This window comes from Fragaria vesca, linkage group LG4 (assembly GCF_000184155.1).
Source record: "Fragaria vesca subsp. vesca linkage group LG4, FraVesHawaii_1.0, whole genome shotgun sequence".
Taxonomy (NCBI): Eukaryota; Viridiplantae; Streptophyta; class Magnoliopsida; order Rosales; family Rosaceae; genus Fragaria; species Fragaria vesca.
Window position 1 is genome coordinate 14,631,720 of NC_020494.1, and position 22,030 is coordinate 14,653,749.

A 22,030-nucleotide genomic window follows, 5' to 3' on the forward strand; every position below is an offset into this window, starting at 1 on the left:
TTTTTATTGGTTTATAGTGTAACTATGACGTGTGTGTATATATATATATATATATATATATATATTTTGCTGGCAAAAGAAAACGCAAAGTAAGATAGTATATTCTGTTGTAAATATTTACAATCAAGTGTCTGTCTATTTATCTTCGGAGGACTTATATGCAATATCTTAATAGTATAAAGACTTATTATGTAATCCCTACCTCTATATAAAGGAGGCATATGAGACATAATAATATGTTACTTCTTCCTCCTCCTTCATTTTGTTTTCTGTTTTCTCTTTATCTCATTCTTAGTTTATAACACGTTATCAGCACGTTTTTGCTCATTTGTTCTATAAACTCCATGATGATCTATGAGATATTAGTGCAACTTTTGTTGCTTATTATTCATACTCACGATTTATGAGTTCACTTCTATTTTGATTATATATTGTCTACATATATACTTTGTTTATATTACTCAATTCTATGTTTACAATTGCTTATATTAGTGAGCCAAAAGTTTCGCTAATAATACTCGAACCTGAAATTTTTGAGATTATGAACTTGAAGTTCAAATATTACATTAGAATTGCAAGTTTAATTGTTTGCATAAACTTGAAGTTTGGTGCCTATACATGTGCCATTGTTCACAAAATTCGAACATGAAGTTTCGATATTGATATTTCTTTCATATGAACATGAAGTTCTAAACAACATAATTAGATCCATGATGATCGATATGGTCTTGAAATAGAGTCTGAAAGGACGCATTTGCGCTTTCTAATATGGATCATGATATGACTATAGTTATAGGTATGGTAACCATTTTTGGTAGGGGTGGGCGCGGTTTGGTTCGGATTGGTTTGCGGCTCAAACCGCAACCGAACCATTTTTTTCGATTTTACAATGTTTCAAACCGCAAACAAACCGTTTTATTCGGTTTTTGAATAACTCGGTTACACAGTTTTTTGGTGCGGTGTGGGTCAGTTTTGGTTGTGGACTGATTTATTTATTTTAACAAGAAAATGATGTCCAAATTTTCGCCTAACAATTCCTATATGACATGAACAAATTTTGAATGCATTTAGACTACATCCATGCAAGTGTACAAATTAATGTCACTTAATTAACTAACAAAAACACTATACTGGAGTTTGAATAATCCACCACAGATTTTCCTTGATTGACAACCAAAAGTCATGATTTACGATCCCGACATTTCTTGTCTGGTTTATTAATTTGTTTTGCCCAGTAGTCAGAAAATGATTGGCAATTACAATAGTTTATTTTGCATATATGTTGGTGCTTCATTCGTTTGACCATCATATATATGGTGATCAAATATCAAAATTGGATAGTTTGATTTATTGTTTTGGTTTTCTATACCAATTCTAGCTTTATCAGTTTCCATACAGATGCATCAGTTTTGACCTCATTCATATTCCAATATTTATATTGACCATTGATTATGTATAATAATTACTTCCATGTATTCATGAGGCATCGTACCTCACCTATGTTTCTTTTGTTATATTCAATGTCATGATTTGGATATTTGATGCATGATATTATGCCTACTATATGTTGCAAACTGAATCAAAACAATGACAAGTCCTTCGATTAACAATTGGATAATATGATAAGAGAGTTTTGTGGTCTCAATACGGATTCGAAGTGATTGTTTGGTTATGCTTCTTAGATTTGGGCATGAATCATATGACGTTCGAACAATGGTCTAAAAGGCGCTAGGCGCTCGGCGGGCGGCAACCATAGCCTAGCTCCTAGATAGCCTAGACGGGGACTAGACGATTAACTTATTTTATATTTAATTATTTAAAATATATATATATATTACATTATTTAAAAATTATCAAATAAAACAAAGATTTAACAATATTATATGCCCAAACCAAAAAAGGACCAGCCCATTGATTACTATGCTTAAACCAAAGCTTGATGAAATATTTTTTTCTTTTAGATGTTTACTTTGAAGTGTCCTCAGATGACCAAAACACTTATCATATGGTCTCCACTTTGTATTTGTAGTTTTGACCTGAAATCTATTTGTTAGTTATTTCGTTCATTGATCGAGATCTGAAGTCTCTTGATCGAACTATAGAGGCCAGAAGTTCCTCAAAAGTAGTAATAGAATTGCGACACGAAGCTTCTTAAAGCTTATGCAATTCAGGATCTTGAAAAGTTGAAATTCCTCAGAGTTGTATAACGATCTGTATATGAGCAACCTGATTCTTTGCTTTGGAATTTGTTATACAAGTTTATGATTAAAAATTGCTTTACAGGCCGACATATATACTTGCTATTATATGAAAGTACGATTGTGTTATGTTTCAGCCATATTTGAAACTTGAAAGCATGATTGGGCTACTGTAATAGTTTCAATAGTAAGGCATCAACACCTTTTGCATGTTTATTGGCACCATTCAGAAATTTTGAATATATGTATATCATGCTTAGCTCGGCACTGGCTTTCCAAAACATAAGACTTGCTAATATTTATTGATTTTGGAAACCAGCTTCACTTTTTTGCATTTTGGGGGTTAAATGTATTGCACCAAAAATCTAGACCAGTAAGTCTAAACAGTAGAGGGCTTGAAGCTCCCTGAGTAATAATCGAAGTCTCATGTTGTTGATTTATGATCATTTGAGGGCCTGAAGTTTCTCACATTATTTAGATATTATCTGCTTGTGTAACGAGAGGGGAGAAACAAGATTATCCTCTATATGAAGTTAACCAGACCAGAAGTTCATTTTTTCACCCATGGAATCAGAAGTTTCCAATATGAATTTATTTATCTTGTTTTTTACAATCCTCTTATTTTTTTACTTTCATTACAATACATATTGTTATCTTATTTTCCTATATATTGACCATATGAATTTCGAATGTCATGTTTTTGAACCAGAAGTTCAAATTATTGAATCCAAGAACTAGAAGTTCTAACAGTAAAAGCTCAAACCCGGAGCCTAGTATGAAAATTAAATTAGTGAACTTAAAGTTTCACTTTATTTACTTGGAACCTGAAGATTCCGGCACCAAATTTATTTGAACTAGACGTTCAACCTGTAGTTTTGATATAATAGATTCGAACTTGAATATTCGATTACACATATATTTGATGGCTCCAGAAGAGCACATATTATTCTCTTTTTGCATTTAGTGTCTCAAATGTGGTTCGAGAATGCATTTTTGGTATCTTATATATACACTACGTCAAATTCTCAAGGAATTTGAGGCATATAATGTCATGAACCAGAAGTTTATTGCATCAGATACACTCTTATGTAATAACAATTTACATCATATTTTGTCTACAAAGTTGTGTGGAATCACTTACAAGGTTTGATAACTACTTACTTCCAATCAAATTTGAGTACTTACCGCACAATTGCTAGTTGTCATCTCAATGAGATAATACTCCTCATGTCATGTGGGGGAGAAATATTGATCCCAAAGAACGATATGTGTTGGTGTTATATACTTATCCACTATTTTATTTTGATTTTGAGAAATGTCTCAGCTAGTGATTTTGTAAAATATCTTAACAAAAACATATGCTAAATGCATAGGCATCTACCTGGGTTAAAATCTCTGAGACTAACCATATTAACAAAAACAACTTTGAGCCCATTTGATTTGTGGGAGGAATGTGAATGTAAGTGACATGATTCTCCTGATGAGAATATCATTAAAAATGTTCGAGTTCCTAATATGACGGTTACAGTATTACACATACAAAGGTTAAAGGACACCATCAGAGAATAATATCTTGGTGATACAACAATACATCAATATGGTTAATACTCATGAGTTTAATACATGTTAAGACACAAATATTTGTCTTATTTCTCTTTCCATTACTGAAAAAGGAAACTCTATTAAGATAGAAAAACGTTCAAATACCTAATTCGGACGAAGTCGGACTCTCACTCTCCTCTCCAAAACACTCTCACTCTCCTCTCCATAACTCTGACGAGCTTTTCCCAAAACTTTCTCCGGCGACCGTCACTCGCTCTCTTGCTCTGTTCTCTCGGTTAGACCCTAATCTCTTTTTGGGTATTCATTTAGAAGAAGAATTATTGGTTCGACTTCGGGTTTGTTGTTGTTGATAAATCTGTGATTTTGAGAACCTGTAATTCGACATTGGAGTTGCTGCAATTAACATTATTTGCTGCATTGTCTTACTGGGTTGCTTAATTTGTTGGGATACTTTAATCGATGATCATCTTTAAGTTATCGAAATTAAGGTGGTGCTAGTGTTCTTTTTATTGTCTTGCAGATGGGATGAACTTGTTGAGTATATTATTTTGAGGAAGATTGTTGACGCAGAGGAGGATAGCATCTTTATTGGTACATTTGTTATGTAAACTGCTATCTATGTTCAAAGTTATGATTCATGAAACACTGAAATTATTATTGTACTTCTCGGAGTCCTCAATGAAGCTATATGGAATGGAATACACACACATGTGGACTCCTGTATTTAACTGCGTAATGACTGAAACATTTTGTGTGTGTGTGTGTGTGTGAGGCTATCTACAATACAAAGTATTTGGATTTGTAAATCTCTGTGACCTGTAGTAGTGGTTGATGATGTTTTTTTGTAACTTACAGGTTTTCCTCTTCTGAATTTGCTGTGAGGATTGTGATTGCTTTGGTGGTTAGGAGGTGATTTTGCTCCGGTGATTTGCAAGTAGGAGGTGGTATTGCTCTGCTGAACTTGCTGTTGAGAGGTATTGCTCTAATATCTTGTTAGTTTTTAGTTTTTGGCTTAGTTATATGATGTCTTTGAGTGCATTGCTCTGATATTGTAGTTGCATAATTGGTCTCATATATCTCATGTTTTGGGTGCTTTGATAATCACTGTTAGTATGAATTTTTTCCAGATTCTTTCCAAGTGTGCATGAATTTCAAGAGTAAATATTATAGGAAACCGATCTGATTGGTTTGTGACATATCATATATGCTTCAAATATGTGTGCATATATTGGTTTCAAATATTAACAGTATTTGTGAATGTTGAATTTTGTGTTAGTTATCTTTAGTTCAGATTGTAATTTATTTGGATTTATAAAATTGTTTAGGTGTAAAAGGGTTCTAGTTTAGCATGATTAAGAGCTGGATAAATTGTACAAGAGATCTTCATATTTTATTTATTGTCCTTTCTCTCTGTTGTTGCTGGATTTGTTGTCGGTTATTGAATTCATTTACATCGTTTTTGTTAGAGCTTCAATTGAATTTTGAAACAAAAACAAGCTTCACTTGGGGGTTAATTGTTTGAGATTAACTGGTTGATCTATTTTGCAATTCCAATTTCTCCATGTTCGGTGCCTGTGCCATTGCCCCTTTTTCTCGAGAAAAAAGAAGCTAAAATAAGAAGGATAAACACAAGGGGTATTTGGAAGGTTGAAGTCTTTAAAGTATCTTCATCTTCTATACATTGCATCTTTTTTCTTGTTTTGGCTAATTTCTACACATTGTATTTTACTTTAGCAAGTTTGCCTAGTGTTTCCACTGATTGAGTGGTTAGGCTAGTTCAACTTAATAACAATAGGTCAGATTGTAGCTTAAGCAAACGATACGGATTTGGTTTTAATAGTTCAGTTGTGAATAGCATTGTATTAAAGGTGAGGTCTGACTGAAGTAGTGAGTATTTGGAAGACGTATAAAGTAAGGATGGCATAGAGGTCTGACAGGTCTACATTTATATTTACAAGGATATCAGTTAGTAGAGCCCTCAACAAAATAGAGTTTTAGGCAAGAAGGAAAGCATACCAGATGAACTGAAATTTCTTAAGCATAATTGCTGAAGATCAGACCCATATTGGACGGCGACAAAGTCACTTTTGGAAGAACTGTGATGCAGCACCTGTAATGGGTTATTGGTCTTTTGAAGATAGGATGTCATTTTGATCAAGTTGAAGCATTTTCAGTCCAAATGAAGATGATAATGGAGTCAGTAATTGGTAAAACAGATTGCTCAGCGTCTGCTAACAGCAATATTTTTGTATCGGGTAATTTCTATCATTGATTTGGTTTCAGTATTTTGGACATGAGAAATATCCAGATATTTTAGTTTCAAGATTTGAAAAGAAATAGATTTGCTACTAGATGCTTTAGTGGGATAGGTGTGTATGTTGTTTTGTACATGATTTGTGCTTATGAATATGTCAACAAGTTGGAGGTTTAGTGCTCAAGTTTGGTAAGATTGGTGGGGAGAGATTTAGTGCACAACAGGTTTTTGATAAAAGTCCTGACCCAATTCAGAATTACGGAGGTTGATGTAATGGAAACATTGATAAAGCTTGGTAAAATAAAGGTACAGGAAATCAGAAAAATGCAGAGGATATGAAAGAAGGATGCATTAAGGCTGATGAGGTTCATAATTCATTGATTGATATGCATGTGTATGGATATTGGATGTGCCAAGCAAGTTTTTCATGAGATCATTGTTAGATATCTTGAAGAACTAGACATTGTATTAAGAAGAATGTAGACATAATATGACTGGTATTTGAACTCAAGCATTGAAGATGAGTTTAAAGACTGAAAGTAATCATATTGGTCAAACTCAATAATCAGTTAGAATTTGAAATTCATTTAATACAGTTATATGGTATAAATCTGATTTGACATTAAAGCAAGTATATTCAGGCAAGAATAAAAATTCATTTCGTTGGCGACTTAGTTTACAGTTTGACATAAAGGTAACTTGTTCATATTCATATGTTTGATTCCTGCAGGTACACAATGGCGTAGCCAGAAAAACCAACTAGAAGGGTCAAAATATATATAAATAGCGAAGATCATATTAAACAAAAATATCATTAAATGAAAAAACTTGCATGAATTTGTTTATGCTTCAGATAGTTTAAGAACATAAATCATTACAATATGGAAAAATAGCAAGTTTCTCGAAACAGTTAAATTTGTTCATGACAATTCCTCATATTTTATATTTTTTTCTTGATGGCCGGTTTCGTTATCAAATATTCTGTCACGAGATATATATATATCATGCTGCCTTTCGGTTTCAAAAATTTCTTCTCATAATTTCCATAGCATGATGATAGACTCGAAAGAATTAGTGTTAATGGTGTAGAAAAGAACTAGGAGTGAAAAACATGTATAAACTAGAAGCGAAAATATGCAAAATAAGCATTCATCGATTAATCAGGCAATGCAAATATGTAATAAAAACAGAATCAATGAGTTCCCTCCACATATTCATAGTGAATGAGCCAAACATTTTAAAACACTTTCTTTTCTCTTAAGTTACAAGGGTAAAAAATTACATCAAAATATAATATATGCATGCACAACCTCTAATTATACCCACCAATCATGGTTTGGTCAAAAACTTAGAGGGGTCATATGAACCTCCTCGTCCTACCGTGGCTACGCCACTAACACTGCCTTATTGTGATTCACTACTTTTCAGATGTACTTAACTCTGACGTTTTGACCTCTTAATGTGGTGATTTCTTTCAGGTTGACTCCTTCCGGAAAGGCATAATGAATTTTGGAACATCACTATGCCAAAGATTGAATATAAAGCATCTGGTTACCAGTACTCCTGTTTACAGCAGTGCTTCTGGTACAAATCTCAACAACTTGATGAGTTGACTATTTTAAATATTTCGTGAACTCATTTATTGCTGCATCTAACCTCTGCTGTTTGACTTGGTTGACTAATTGCAGATGTCACAGGAGAAGGATTGAGTTTGATGTTCAGGCGCTGGGCTTCTAAAAGAGCAGGTGGATCCACAAAAAATGGGCGAGACTCTCAACCTAAGAATCTTGGAGTTAAGAAATACGGTGGAGAGGTAAGAGGCTGATGTTTTGTTATGGGGAATAGTACAAAAGGTGAGTGGATATTTACAATCATATTGAGGCTTTTTCTGTTTACGATGCAGAGAGTGATACCTGGAAACATCATTGTTCGCCAGAGGGGCACCCGATTCCATCCTGGAAATTATGTTGGGTTAGGGAAAGATCACACTCTTTTTGCTCTAAAAGAAGGCACAGTAAAGTTTGAAAAGCACAAGCTCAGTGGACGTAAGTGGGTGCATATAGAGCCCAAAGAAGGTCATGTGCTTCACCCTATATATGCAAATACTACAGCAGCTGAGATGGTGAAGACAGTTGAGTCCTAGTTTTGATAAATCTTTTTCTTGGTTCAAGCTCATTCCCAGTTTGATCACCAGTCAAAAATTACTCGCATGCCAATTTCCCTCGGGTTTTTACAATAACTCCTGAATGAAATGAACTGAGTTTTAAATAAAGTTAGAACTATATTTTTGTATCACCCAGGTTGCAGCCTTGCGGTACTCTTGAATGTTGTCCAGTGGTGTGGGTCATTCTTTGTATTCCAGTAGTTCAATCAAGATGAACAGTCCCTCCGGGAGAAAATGATATCCCTAAAATGATCCCTTTAATCTTTATCACCAAGTCAAATTGAAATTCCAGGTGTTCTTATTTTTCAGTCTTACAGTAGTTGAGTAATTTTAAATACACCACCTAAACCTCTTAATACACATCCATTTTTCTTGTTACTTTTTGAACAAATTATATTCTCACAACACCCTAACACCCTTACAGAAAACTTGCAAGAAAAAAAAAAAACCTAAGATTGATCCCGCGGAGGAGGTGAGCAAATTCGCACCCTTGGAACACCTTTCAGTTGACAAGGAATTCCTTTCCTTCATAGCTTGCATTTCATGACACATGTAGAAATTAAGCGGGGGATGATGATGATGCAGATATAGAACTAATAGAAGAGCCTATGATGAAGGATGGTACATGCTCATAGGAATATGCAAGATCACTTACTGAATTGTTATTTACTGCTTTTGGTTTTTGTTGTTTTGTTTTTAATATGAGATGAATTGATTAAGGCATTGGAGCATAAGAAGAGATTGCAGATTGACTGTGATAGTGGCTAAAAGATGGAGGTGGTGGCAGGCACCTAAAACAATTTGGATGTGTATCAAGTAAAAGAGGGTGTGCGTATATAGCTACTTCACTCACATCACCTAGGCTCTAACTATATACAGCCTAGATTTACAAGTGCATATAATCTGAAAAATTATAAGGAATGCACAAGTTTTTCTCCAATGAGCAAGGTGATTTAGCTACTAGCTTAAATTCCTCGAACACAATTATTACTTCTGGGTTATAACTTATGATTTAGCCAATGTTAATGCATTACCAAAACGTACGTTTTGACGTCCTAACCAAAACCAAGTATAAAACCAAGAAAAGGACTTGATTAACCCAACCGGTTATGCCATAATTTTCATTTGGATTCAAGTTTCAACGGCATTGACCACCATAACTCCCAATTAACTTATAACCTTGTGTACAATATGCAAGTTTGGTCAGTTACGTACCCTCATTTCTGAAGCCTATATATAGTTGGCATCGTCTTCCTCCAATTCCCACACCAACCTATTCAGTCAAGCCTAAATCGATCGAGCTGAGCTAGCTAGCTACTCTAACATCCCAATAGAGCCATGGCAATGAAAATGGAAGCATTATCTTCGTTGCTACTTGTGTCATTACTCACTGCTTTGCTAGCCCAGTCTAGGCTAGCCAGTGCGCAGTTGCTGCCGAATCCTCCTTCCATTCCAGGGGGGCTATTTCCACCAGGAACTGCGCCGGATGTACTCAAGTGTTGGTCATCTCTTACTGGCGTCAACGGATGTGTTATGGGAATTTTTCAGTCTGTTTTCAGCTTGCAATTCGGAAAGATTAGTGCCGACTGTTGCAAGGCCTTCGTTGCTGTCGAGGACAGCTGTTTGCCCAAAATGTTTCCTCTCACTCCTTTCTTCCCTCCCATGCTCAAGAACATTTGTGCTCTCCAAGGAAATCCTGCGCCCCCAGAAAGAATCTAGGACAAGGTGTGATCGATCGAGTTGTATACTTGTATCAAGATGCATGAATTAATAAAGCTAGAAAGATGAAATATACTCTACGTTACTGAAACTTTAGTTTCTGATGAAGATTCTTGGTATTAGACAGCTTGGGTTTAGATTTATTAATAAAGATAATGTAATACTATCCAGAAATTCAGAAATAAATCTAGTATCCACGAAATTGCACTATATATGAAAGATGATGAATGATCAATAGATGAGGGTCATGTACTCATGTTGCATCGTCCATAAGCTGGCGGCTCAATGGCTCATAGTCCTGTTTTACTAGTATCACATGCATAATCATATTCTTGTATATATAAATAACATGGAATGGCCTTGTGAATCATCTTCCAGGAAAAAAACTACAAAAATGAAATAGATAAAAAAGAAAAAGAAAAAAAGGAGCACTGTATACTAGCAATCTAGCATTAGTTCCATTGAGAAAATTGAACTTTATGCCTGCCTTTTTTACTCTCAATCACTGAACTTCCATCCCCTTACGCCTTTTGAAGTTTGTGAATTCCGGAGCTTAGAGTCGATCATGGCTTGCATTGTGGTGCAACAATTAACCAAAAATGATGGAGGCTAGGGGTATTGAAGAATGCATTAGTCACTTATTTGACAAACGAAGGAGCCAAACTGGTGATCGTTCATTCGTTCTTTTGATTGTTCAAAACAAAGAAAGTAAGCAGAAGCTAATGAAGAAGAAGTTGCATTCGGTCTACACCTCCTGTTGTATCCAGCAAGTGCATGCATTTGAAGAATCAATAATTCGGCAAGGTTGAATTAACAAATAAATGCCATTATAACAGCTACACTGCTGCGGTTGGCAAGCAAAATGGACAACATATATTCAGTAGTACGTTCAGGTTGTTACAAAATTTTCCAAAAGTACAAGCTAGCCCCTCAGGCATTGCAAGTTCTTCGATCTGCGAAAGTGTCAAGTCAATCAATACCAAAAGCCTCTGTCCCTAACAAAAACATTAGACTCCCAAAATACAGCTGCCTAATGGCTTAGTTGGTTAACACCTCTAAATTGGATATTAAAAGCTGGCTTAAAGGCTTCCCACACGCCAATCCCTGCGTTGATCCGATTCTTCATTTCTGGCAATCTCTCTTTGAAAGCAGTAAACAACTTGCATTTACCCAGGAGTGCCTCCTTTTCTGGACGAAGCTGATCCAATTCAGCATCCAATTTTGCCTGGAGGACTTCTTTCTGGCTCTGACAATCTGCAAATTGAGCCTGAAGAGCCTCAATTTGATACTCAAGATCATGCAGCTCATTTTCAAGTTCAATAATTCTAGGTTTTGTAGCACAAGCAGCTTCCAGCTTATCTTTCAGAGATATTACCGCACGTTGAAGGTCCTTTGCCTGTTCTCTACCTGTAACACATTCTTCTATAGCTTCTTTATAGTGTGGTAGTTCAGTCTCCACATCGTTCAGCATCCAGTCAAGTCTTAGGACCATGATTGGATCAAAAAAACTAATAGAGGACAGATACTTGAAAGCTTCTTTCAAATCTTTGTAACACTGTTTGTCCAGTAAGGCTTCAAGGTCACACTTCAGAATACTTTGAACTATGTCTTTGGCCACTTCAAGTTTTACTGGGTCAGTGGCATAAAAGCTTGGAGAAAAGACAGGGGCAGAAATAAGGTGATTTGCCTCCTGTATCGCAGTCAACAATTCTGCCTCCAATGCTAGAGAAAGCTGAAAATGATAGAAGCAGGAACCAGGGTTAAAGGTGAAAGTTTAATAGTTATCGGCACATATTTGTCAAAATTACTTGCAAAATTATGCATGTGATTTAAACTTTTAAAGTGCTATGTGTCATGTTTGTGATGGAATGATATGAAGTTTCAAGGTTCAATGCTGGTAGGTTTAACATTGCCTGAAAAGAATGAGACAAGGAAGCTTGTCACTATATATATATAACAAGCAGCTAGCTTGATACAGTCAAAAAAACCAAGAAATTATGAATATTGCCATAATTCTAACATTTTCTCCAAGAACGGAGTATATATACAAGAAATATCAAAACCTATTAGGAAACTAACTATTAGGAAACTAACTATGACAGGATATTCCTAATAATAACATAATATTCACAACCTTAATATTATATGGTATGACTCACGCCAACACTCCCCCTCAAGTTGGCGCATACAAATCACCAATGCCCAACTTGTTAAGAGAGTCATGAAAGGCTTTACTTGAAAGAGCTTTCGTAAGGATATCAGCCAATTGCTCTTCAGTAGGGACAAAAGGAAAGAAAATAATCTGACAATCCAACTTCTCTTTAATGAAATGTCGATCTACCTCCACGTGCTTTGTGCGATCATGTTGAACAGGATTGTGAGCAATTTCAATAGCAGCCTTATTATCACAATAAAGCGGCATAGCCTTCTTTTGCCGAAATCCCAAATCTCTCAACAAGTGTCCCAACCACAACATCTCACAAAGTCCTCGAGCCATTCCTCTATATTCTGCTTCAGCACTAGAACGAGCTACCACATTTTGCTTCTTACTTTTCCAAGTAACCAAATTACCACCAACGAAAGTGAAGTAGCCTGAAGTAGACATGCGATCTGTAATATTACCTGCCCAGTCTGCGTCTGTGTACCCAAAAACAGCCAAGTGCTTGTGTTTTGAAAAAATTAATCCCTTCCCTGGAGCAGACTTCAAGTACTTCAAAATACGAAATACAGCTTCCATATGAGCCTCACTAGGATTATGCATAAACTGACTCACCACACTAACTACATAGGCTAAATCTGGTCTGGTGTGAGACAAATAAATCAACTGGCCAACTAACCTCTGATATCGCGCCTTATTTGTAGGCACTTGATCCAAATACTCTGCTAACCAATGGTTTTGCTCAATAGGAGTATCAGCCGGTTTACAATCAAGCATACCCGTTTCTGCTAACAAATCTAGGACATACTTCCTCTGACTCAGCACAATACAATCCTTCCCACGAGCAACTTCAATTCCCAAGAAGTACTTTAGACTACCCAAATCCTTCATCTCAAATTCAGAAGACAACATATCTTGTAACCTTTGAATTTCCTCATTATCATCACCTGTCACAACCATATCATCTACATAAATAATTAAAGCTGTCACCTTACCACATCGGTGTTTAAGAAACAAAGTGTGATCTGAATTACTTTGTCGGTATCCAATCCTCTTCATGAACTTAGAAAAACGTCCGAACCATGCTCTAGGTGACTGCTTTAGACCTTAAAGGGACTTCTTCAGCTTTCACACTACCTGCTCTCCAGTTAAAGTACAATACCCAGGAGGCAAATCCATATAGACTTCTTCATGCAAATCACCATGCAAGAAAGCATTCTTAACATCAAACTGTTGCAACGGCCAATCAAGGTTGGCGGCTAACGAAAGAAGTACTCGTATTGTATTAATTTTGGCTACTGGTGCAAACGTCTCTTCATAATCCACCCCATACTTCTGAGTGTAGCCTTTCGCTACTAACCTCGCCTGTACCTATCCACAGAACCATCTGAATTATGTTTCACAGTATAGACCCACCGACATCCAACCAACTTCTTCCCGGGTGGTAATGGCACTAACTCCCACGTACAATTTTTCTCAAGAGCATCCATCTCAACTTTCATTGCCTGCATCCATCTTTCATCCCGCATTGCATCCTGCACTTTACTAGGGAGAGACACACTAGATAATTGATTCACAAATGCAACATATGGTTTAGACAACCTATGGGTTGACACATAATTAGCAACAGGATACCGAGCTTTTGCATTTAGAGTAGGTTCATATTGTTTTGGAGGCTGACCACGATTGACACGGTTAGGCAATTGTTTGGTAGGCACATTAGTAGACAGAGAGGAAGAATTAGAAAATACCTCGGGTGATTCATGAGCTTGAGAGACCTGCTCAGGAGAGGGAGAGACCTGGCTACTGTTCACATGAGGATTTCCATCAGTAATTTTCTCCCTTACCGACGAACTAGACTGAGTTTGATTGTCAACTAGCACCGATTGACTGATTGGACGTGAAACCGAGTATGTAGGATTACTACCCAAAACATTGGGTGTACTGATCAAATTCTCGGTTAAAGTCTCGGTCTCCTTACTGCCCAGAACGCTGGAGCCGGAGCCGGCGCCGGCGCCGTCCATGCTACTGCCCAGCAACTCTCCTCCGGCCAATCGAGTTTGCGCACCGGACACCAACAAGATGGGCTGACAGGATTGACCTTCTCCGATCGATGCATCGGTGACGGGAGGACGAGACGAGCTGGTCCGATCTGGAGAAGGCACACCGATCTGGGAACAAAGAGAACACTAAGAGTTCGACGAATCCTTGGTGGCATGTCGATCTGGTGGCGTCGATGAATCAGGCGACGACGCTAAAGGCTCGTCGGTGAGTCTGGGTCCATTGTTCCTCAAGGACTGATTGAGTTTTGGGTCATAGCTTCTTGATGAGGACGGCTGGTCGTTAACAAATGGTTGACCAGTTGATGAAGTATTTCTTTCTGTTCCAATTTCTTCCGTTGACTCCTCAAAAAATTCACCAAACAAATCTTCATAGAAACATGACTTCTCCCCTGACGAGGAGTCACCGGAGGTAAAAAATAACACACATCTTCATTAAAAGTGGCATCCATAGTGACATAAAATCTTTGGGATGGAGGATGATAACACTTGTAACCTTTCTAATGAGAACCATATCCCACAAACACACACTTAAAGGCTCTAGCATCCAATTTTGACCTTTGATCCTTATACAAATGAACATAAGCAACACAACCAAAGACACGAGCAGGAAGAGTATTTGATGAGGGAATAGGGACATATTGAGACAAGACATGAAAAGGAATACGACCTTGAAGAGGGGTTGACGGGAGACGATTAATTAGATGAGACGCACACAACACGGCTTCTCCCCAAAGGTACTTAGGCATGTTAGCACTTAGGAGGAGAGACCGTGCCTTGTACAAGAGATGACGATTTTTCCGTTCTGACACCCCATTTTGTTCAGGTGTTTGTGGACACGAAGTTTGATGTATGATGCCATGGTTCTGGAAATACTCATTGAAAGAATGGTTGACAAACTCACCTCTATTATCTGAACGAAAGATTTTAACACGTGCATCATACTGAGTACGAATAAGATTATGGAAGGCTGTGAAGGCAGAAAAAACAGCATCTTTGGACTTAAGCAACATCACCCAAGACAAACGAGTAAAATCGTCAATGAATAAGACAAAGTAACGCATTCCAGAAAGAGTGGAATTTTTTGAAGGACCCCATGAATCCGAATGAATTAATTCGAAAGGCATAGAACTCGAATGAAAAACCAAAGGATAACTAGACCTATGACTTTTGGCCAAAGCACAAGTTTCACAGTGCAAGGTAGACTCACTAACTCCCAGAAACAATGAGGGCATAGACTTTTTCATAACTCCAAAAGATGGGTGGCCCAACCGTCTGTGCCACAACCATAGTTCACTTAATCGATCAGAATTCAATGTCAGGGCCAAAGGTTGCTTCAGTGCTTGTGCCGGCTCAGCGTACATGTAATCCAGGTGAAACAGTCTCCCCCTCAGGTCTCCCTTGCCAATGATCACCCTAGAACACAAATTCTGAAACACAACATACATTGGGTAAAAGGTTACATAACACTTATTTTGAGAACTCAATTGGGAGACAGACAAAAGATGATGAGATAATGATGGTACATAAAGCACATCATGCAATATTATGGATGGCGTAACCTGAACAGACCCAATACCTAGAACTGGAAAAGATGCACCGTTCGCGTTTAAAACATGAGATATAGAAGGGGATGACATAGACATAAAGAAAGATTTATCATAGGTCATATGGTCTGACTCGCCTGAATCAAAAATCCAAGTATCACCACACCAGTAAAGTTAGAAACATGTAAAGCAACACCAATTTTACCCCGAATTTTCGTAGTCAAAGAAACATTACCCTTTGAAAAATCTCCACCTTCATTGTTGTAGAAGGACAAGTTTTGAGACGCCCCACTCTTCCTTTTAATAGCTTTCAAATCCACCATTTTTCCTTCAAATTATTCTAATCACCAGACAACAAATTTTCAAAAGAAATTGTCCAAGTTGCTGGACGTCACTGAACCGCCTTAGCCAATCCAATCACACAAGTTCACCTCTTAATCAATTAAACAAGCTTGCACCTTCACCAATTATACAAAGCTTGCTCTCGATACCTCCAAGCCAATTTAACAAAGCTATCTTCACAACCGAACAACACCAAACTCAACGATCGAAACACCAAAAGAACTTCGCCAATCTCAACAACCGAAAAAGCAGAAAAAAAAAAGAAACTTCAATGACCAAAAGAACCAAATTCGCAGCGGAACAAAACCACCAAGTCCGATGGATCTTGATTCGGCTCTGATACCAAGTCAAAAAGAACCAAGAAATTATGAATATTGCGATAATTCTAACATTCTCCAAGAAACGGAGTATATATACAAGAGATATCAAAACCTATTAGAAAACTAACTATGACAGGATATTCCTAATAATAACATAATATTCACAACCCTAATATTATATGGTATGACTCACGCCAACAGATACAACTTCGATATGACTATATATTCTTTTCATACGCTTCCACAGACCGCATATCTGACGTAGTGTTTGGACAGTTTGAAGCCTCTATATTCTTCTTATGAAAACATACAAAAGAAAAAAATAGCATTGTAAACCACTGCACCTCTCTTTGGCACTTGAACCAAAAGAAAGGATGTAGATGCCAAACCAAAGGGAGGAAATAACCATTTATTGCTAATATTTTCTTCTACAGTCTAATTAATCAGACATATGTGTGGTGTGTGTGAGCGCGTGTGCATGACGGAGTGTCATCCCAAATTACAAGAATGAAGCCGTGCTTATTAACGGAATAATTTTTCCACATCACCCAGCTTAATTTGTCAATTTGTTTGGCTCGAGTGTCACCAATTGTAGAGTGTGATACACTGAGCTCTATAAGGTCCATAGTATACATCGATACATAAGAATCAAACCTATATAGCATGTGTAACAATGCATAAAAATAACATGGGTAGAGGCTTCTTATCATTACAATTCTATCTTGTAAATTAAAAATAAATATATAAAGAAGTTGATGAGAATTGAAAGCATAGTACCTCTGGGCTGATCCACTTCCTAGTCGGAGAGGGAGCATTACTCTTGACTGCCAGAAGCTTCTTTGGAGCCTTGCCGCCGGTAGAGTAGTGGGCAGGTTGTTTGGGATAAGTCATTTCTTAATTACAGACATAAATATACAAGAAATTAATCTAGGATCAGAGAGAAATAGATAGCGTGGAGATGGGAGTGTATCAAGTTATGAAGTGAATAAATGACTAGCATCCCTGACCAATGCAGGAAAAGACTACGGACATGCCCTACAGGCCGGTTCTACATTTATAGCGAGTACTACTCACCTTCTTAGCTTATTATCTCTTACTGTAATCTGAGTTAAAAATCACAAGTGATACCTAAATGTCACCAACTCACCATCAGATAAACCATAAAAGGAAGAAGATGAGTCCGGATAGTCATTTGTCTAGTTGTCCATACCCATGTATCTATGCCTATTCTGAGCTAACTTAAGCATCAAGGCTCTTGATTCAAGAGTAATATACGGTGACTATACTTTGCTTCAAGTACATATGTCCCAAATTCTAATCATCAACTAAGTCGGGATGGTCCTTATACAACCAGAGGTAAACGATTCCTATAGTTCATTAGGTTACACACGGTGACACACCAAGGCACCAACAGTCCTTGACATTAGTTTGATTTTTTTTTTTCATTGTTCGGGTAAACTTTAACCTTTTCTCAATTTGGTTAATATTCAATACTGTCAATAAGCAGGTTTTTTAACTGTAGAATTACTTATTGGAGATTAATTAGTTTGGTGTAAAATAGATACGCTATTACGCTACGCGAACAGCTCGGGAACTCTGGTAAAAACTCAGAATATATATGATCCTATAAAGAGATGAGCCAAGGTGTAGAATTGGTTACGTATGTTTCTCAACATTCAGAGGCAGTTTAAGATGAGCAACATATACAACAATAAGAATTTGGTAATAGTTGAGTGTTGAGAGCTCTGGTGAGATTGATAGAACTACTCTAGCTTCTCATTAATTAATCTCAGTATATTGCTCAACATGCAAAGCTAATTTAGGATAACAACAAATACAACGGAAAAGATTTGGTAAAACTATAACCAGAAATACTGAACTTGGTTGTTAATTTCTTACCTTGACAGAAAGATGAGCAGTGAGCTGAAATCTCAAAAACAATTCTGAGGAAGAAAGAGACGGGGGAGAGGAAACGGTGGATTTGGCATAATGTATCTTCCTCCTTAGCATGTTCGTCTTGTTTGGGTTCACACACGTGACCTGCACGTGTCATTTACAGAGGCAATGCAGATGGAGAAGGCATAAAGATTCCGCCTGGTTGGGTGCTCGGGTAAATTTGGATTTTTTACCCAGCCGCCCTTCTCTTTGAAGAGATATTTACCCACGTTGAAGTTGATCCAAGAAATTGAGCAACGCCCCTTCAATCTAGGCAGAGAGTCCGACTTACATTTTACCCCCTTATGGCATAGAAACTAATAAAACGTTAGGATATACTGAAATAACTTTTTACCCCCTTTAGCTTCAACTTGTCTTCTATTTTTTTTGGTATCAAATTCAAATGTAATTTCCTTTAGATGATCCGCTCAAGTGCTCGTGCTGTTGTTGAAAGCACATGCAGGCTTGTTCTATCAGAAAACACACACAACTTGGCCACACTAGAACAAACCTGCTCTCATTTCCTACGCACTTGCGCCCAATCCTCCAACTTACCCAATGGCCAAGCCATTCATGCCAAACTCATCAAAGCCTCCCTCCCCTTTTCGCCCTTCCTTCAGAACCATCTCCTCAACATGTACGTCAAATGTGGGCATCTCAACAATGCCCTCCAACTGTTTGACGAAATGCTTCACAGAAATGTGGTGTCCTGGTCTGCGCTGATCAAAGGGTTTGTTCAACACGGCTGCGCCAAGGAAGCGTTGGCCTTGTTTGGTCGAATGCACCGGGATGGCATTACCAAGCCTAATGAGTTCACATTGGTCAGCTCTCTCCAGGCTTGCTCACTCTGTGGGAGTCTGACTCAAGCTTACCAGGTTTACGTGTTCGTTGTGCGTCTCGGGTTTGAGTGGAATGTGTTCCTCACTAATGCAATGCTGAGTGTTTTGGTGAGACATGGTGAACTGACAGAGGCTCTGCAGGTGTTTGAGAAGTGTGGTAATAGAGATATAGTGTCTTGGAATGCTATCATGGCTGGCTACTTGGAGTATGGTTGTTCAGAAGTAGCTACATTCTGGTGGAGGATGAATCGTGAGGGGATGAAGCCCGACATCTACACGTTTTCAAGTGTGCTCACTGGGCTGGCTGCTGTCGCAGATCTTAAGATGGGTGTGCAGGTTCATGCACAGCTTGTGAGACGTGGCCATGGGGCGGAGATTTGTGTGGGGAATTCCCTGGCGGATATGTATATTAAAAATCATCAGTTGCGTGATGGTTTCAAAGCTTTTTATGAGATGCCTTTGAAAGATGTGTGCTCATGGACTGAGATGGCGGCTGGCTGCCTGCAATGTGGGGAGCCTAGCAAAGCTCTTGAGGTTGTTGCTGAAATGAAAAAAGTGGGGATACGGCCAAACAAGTTCACACTTGCAACTGCCCTGAATGCGTGTGCCAATCTGGCTTCGTTGGAGGAAGGGAAGAAATTCCATGGTTTGAGAATCAAACTAGAAACATGTACCGACGTGGACGTCTGCGTAGACAATGCTCTGCTGGACATGTATGCAAAATGTGGATGCGTGGATGGTGCACGGTGTGTTTTTGAATCGATGAAGGATTGTTCTGTAGTCTCATGGACCACAATGATAATGGCGTGCGCACAAAATGGGCAGGCTAGAGAAGCTCTTCTGACTTTTGATAAGATGAGGCTGCAGGAAGGCATTCAGCCAAATTACATCACCTTTATTTGCGTGCTTTATGCGTGTAGCCAAGGCGGGTTTATAGATGAGGGATGGAAGTACTTTGCCTCCATGTCTGAAAACTATGGAATCACCCCCGGAGAAGACCATTATGCGTGCATGGTCGATCTTCTAGGAAGAGCTGGACGTATAAAGGAAGCTGAGGAATTTATTAAGAACATGCCTTTAAAACCAGGTGTTTTGGTTTGGCAGACTTTGCTTGGTGCTTGTCAGCTACTTGGGGATACAGAAACAGGGAAGCATGCAGCAGAGCATGCATTAGATATAAACAGAACAGAGCCATCGACATATATATTGCTGTCAAACATTTTTGCTGGTTTGAGCAATTGGGACAGTGTTGGGTTGCTGAGGAAACTAATGGACTCCAGAGATGTAAAGAAATTGCCTGGATCCAGTTGGATTGAACATTGAAGTAGAAAAAAGATAGCTAGTCGCCTTTAGATAGGACTCAAACAAGAATAGGTTTCGAGGATGGAATTTCATTCAATCTGGTCAAGAAAGTATCACTATCCAGTTTTATAGTTTTAATAATTCAAGCTGTACTATCAGAGAATAGTTGATCGATCTTTCCCAAAAGGAAATTGATTGCTGGTGCACACACCAACTGTTTGATTAAATCATTCTTTGAGAGCTTTCTATAGAAACACCCAAGTGACCCTTTGCAAACGTTTCCCACTTCTTCTAGACTAGAGAGAACAGCAGAAATGGATTGGTGTAGTTTCTTGTGATTGGTTTGGGGAACAGTTGAAGCAGCAGTAGGGTGTGGATGAAGGAGGCTGGCAAGAAAGTCCATAGAGGTGAGGTCTTTGGAGTCTGCTGGGCAAGGCTTTGATTAGAGCAGTAATGATTAGATAGGACTAATGGAACATTGGTGGTTCTAAACAAGGCTACTACGAGGGACCTTGTCTGCGGGGAAGTTGTTATTGATGGAGTTCCTGAGGATATTCATAACGGAAAAGGGGATCGACTCTGCTGCTAATCTGATATTCTCGAATCCAATCAGGTGAGCTCCTCAGTGTTTCTTTCTTTATATAGCATTGCTTTTTCATCAGAGTCATGCATTTTCTGATCCGAATTCCATAGTTTTTGAACTACTGCTTCCTTGTGTTTTCTGTTTGTCATAAATTATGGTGCCCAAAACTTCTACATTGACTTCTGTAATTTATCTAATTGTATCGAGTTGAATGTCATTACTTTGTGGAATCCATTCTGAGCTTGGGGTTAAGAAAGACCAGTAGGAATTAGGGATCATAACATAGTCAAATGAACTAGAGTTCTAAGGAGTTAACCAAAGGCCGGATTAAGAGTCCAGCAAGCCAACTAGTCTCCTTAACTATTAACTATTATAGTATGACTGCCTAGACATTACTGCAGACGATGAACAAAACCTTGATTAAAAATTAACTGAAATAAGTCTTTATATACGTAACTAAAAATAAAATCAGTACTTAATGATCTACAAAAGCCTCTTATTTGCAGTGATGAAACTTGTAATCTAATCCTTGAGTGTCCAACCAACTATGATGTACACCATCACTTCCTAAACTACTAGACAAGAAGTTTCAGAAGGACCTCTAATATATGGTGAAACATCTCAAGTTGGATAGCTAGAGTCATGTTTTTCAGGTTGAAGATGTTATGAGTCTGATCTGATATTTTATGAAAGCTTGGATTCCACATTGGGGAAAACGAAGTCTTGAATAGGAGATTACATGGTCTTGGGTTCCTCCACTCATTTACAGTGGCTTTTGATTGGATGCCTCTGTTATACGTTGCGTCAGAGCAGGTAATTCACACGCTTGATCCTTCAAATAACCCCATTTGCGTTGTTTAGCTTGAGCCACCATTACATGAATGGAATGTTTCCCCAGAGAAATGGAAAATAAAGCGTGCAAAAGAGTTTATAAAGACTTTCTATCTCTCTCTACCCAGTTGATCTTGACATAGATGCCTAGATTCTATAGTTTTTTTCTTTTTCTTTTGATTCAATGACAAAAGGTTCCATAAGGGCTTCTAAAA

General features: G+C 37.9%; 3 protein-coding genes across 4 annotated transcripts; all 3 read left to right on the forward strand.

The window, feature by feature from the left end:
• Window positions 1-3,911: 3,911 nt before the first annotated feature.
• On the forward strand, window positions 3,912-8,468 carry LOC101299664 (50S ribosomal protein L27-like). 2 transcript variants are annotated; one of them, XM_004297006.1, is made up of 6 exons: window positions 3,912-4,035; window positions 4,282-4,352; window positions 4,617-4,735; window positions 7,494-7,599; window positions 7,704-7,828; window positions 7,919-8,468. In XM_004297006.1, exons 4-6 carry the CDS (start codon window positions 7,518-7,520, stop codon window positions 8,156-8,158), a joined length of 447 nt encoding a protein of 148 aa, XP_004297054.1. In that variant the 5' UTR covers window positions 3,912-4,035; window positions 4,282-4,352; window positions 4,617-4,735; window positions 7,494-7,517; the 3' UTR covers window positions 8,159-8,468. The 2 variants fall into 2 exon arrangements, with proteins under 2 accessions (XP_004297054.1, XP_004297055.1); XM_004297007.1 differs by lacking the exon at window positions 4,282-4,352 and having other exon boundaries at window positions 3,970-4,035.
• Window positions 8,469-9,517: 1,049 nt separating this feature from the next.
• Window positions 9,518-9,898, forward strand: LOC101312630. The gene has a single exon (XM_004298192.1). The coding sequence runs from the start codon at window positions 9,518-9,520 to the stop codon at window positions 9,896-9,898; it is 381 nt and encodes a 126-aa protein (XP_004298240.1).
• Window positions 9,899-18,512: 8,614 nt separating this feature from the next.
• LOC101309341 (pentatricopeptide repeat-containing protein At4g33170-like) lies at window positions 18,513-20,544 on the forward strand. The gene has a single exon (XM_004296953.1). The coding sequence runs from the start codon at window positions 18,680-18,682 to the stop codon at window positions 20,420-20,422; it is 1,743 nt and encodes a 580-aa protein (XP_004297001.1). The 5' UTR covers window positions 18,513-18,679; the 3' UTR covers window positions 20,423-20,544.
• The last annotated feature ends 1,486 nt before the right edge of the window (window positions 20,545-22,030 follow it).

What these genes read in the sequence shown, in the direction of transcription:
- LOC101299664 (XM_004297006.1), top strand. Translation starts at nt 7,518, where the DNA reads ATGAATTTTGGAACATCACTATGCCAAAGATTGAATATAAAGCATCTG. An exon ending in TGTTTACAGCAGTGCTTCTG is followed by an intron (nt 7,600 to 7,703) that starts GTACAAATCTCA and finishes GACTAATTGCAG; the next exon opens with ATGTCACAGGAGAAGGATTG. An exon ending in TTAAGAAATACGGTGGAGAG is followed by an intron (nt 7,829 to 7,918) that starts GTAAGAGGCTGA and finishes TTTACGATGCAG; the next exon opens with AGAGTGATACCTGGAAACAT.
- LOC101312630 (XM_004298192.1), top strand. Translation starts at nt 9,518, where the DNA reads ATGGCAATGAAAATGGAAGCATTATCTTCGTTGCTACTTGTGTCATTA.
- LOC101309341 (XM_004296953.1), top strand. Translation starts at nt 18,680, where the DNA reads ATGATCCGCTCAAGTGCTCGTGCTGTTGTTGAAAGCACATGCAGGCTT.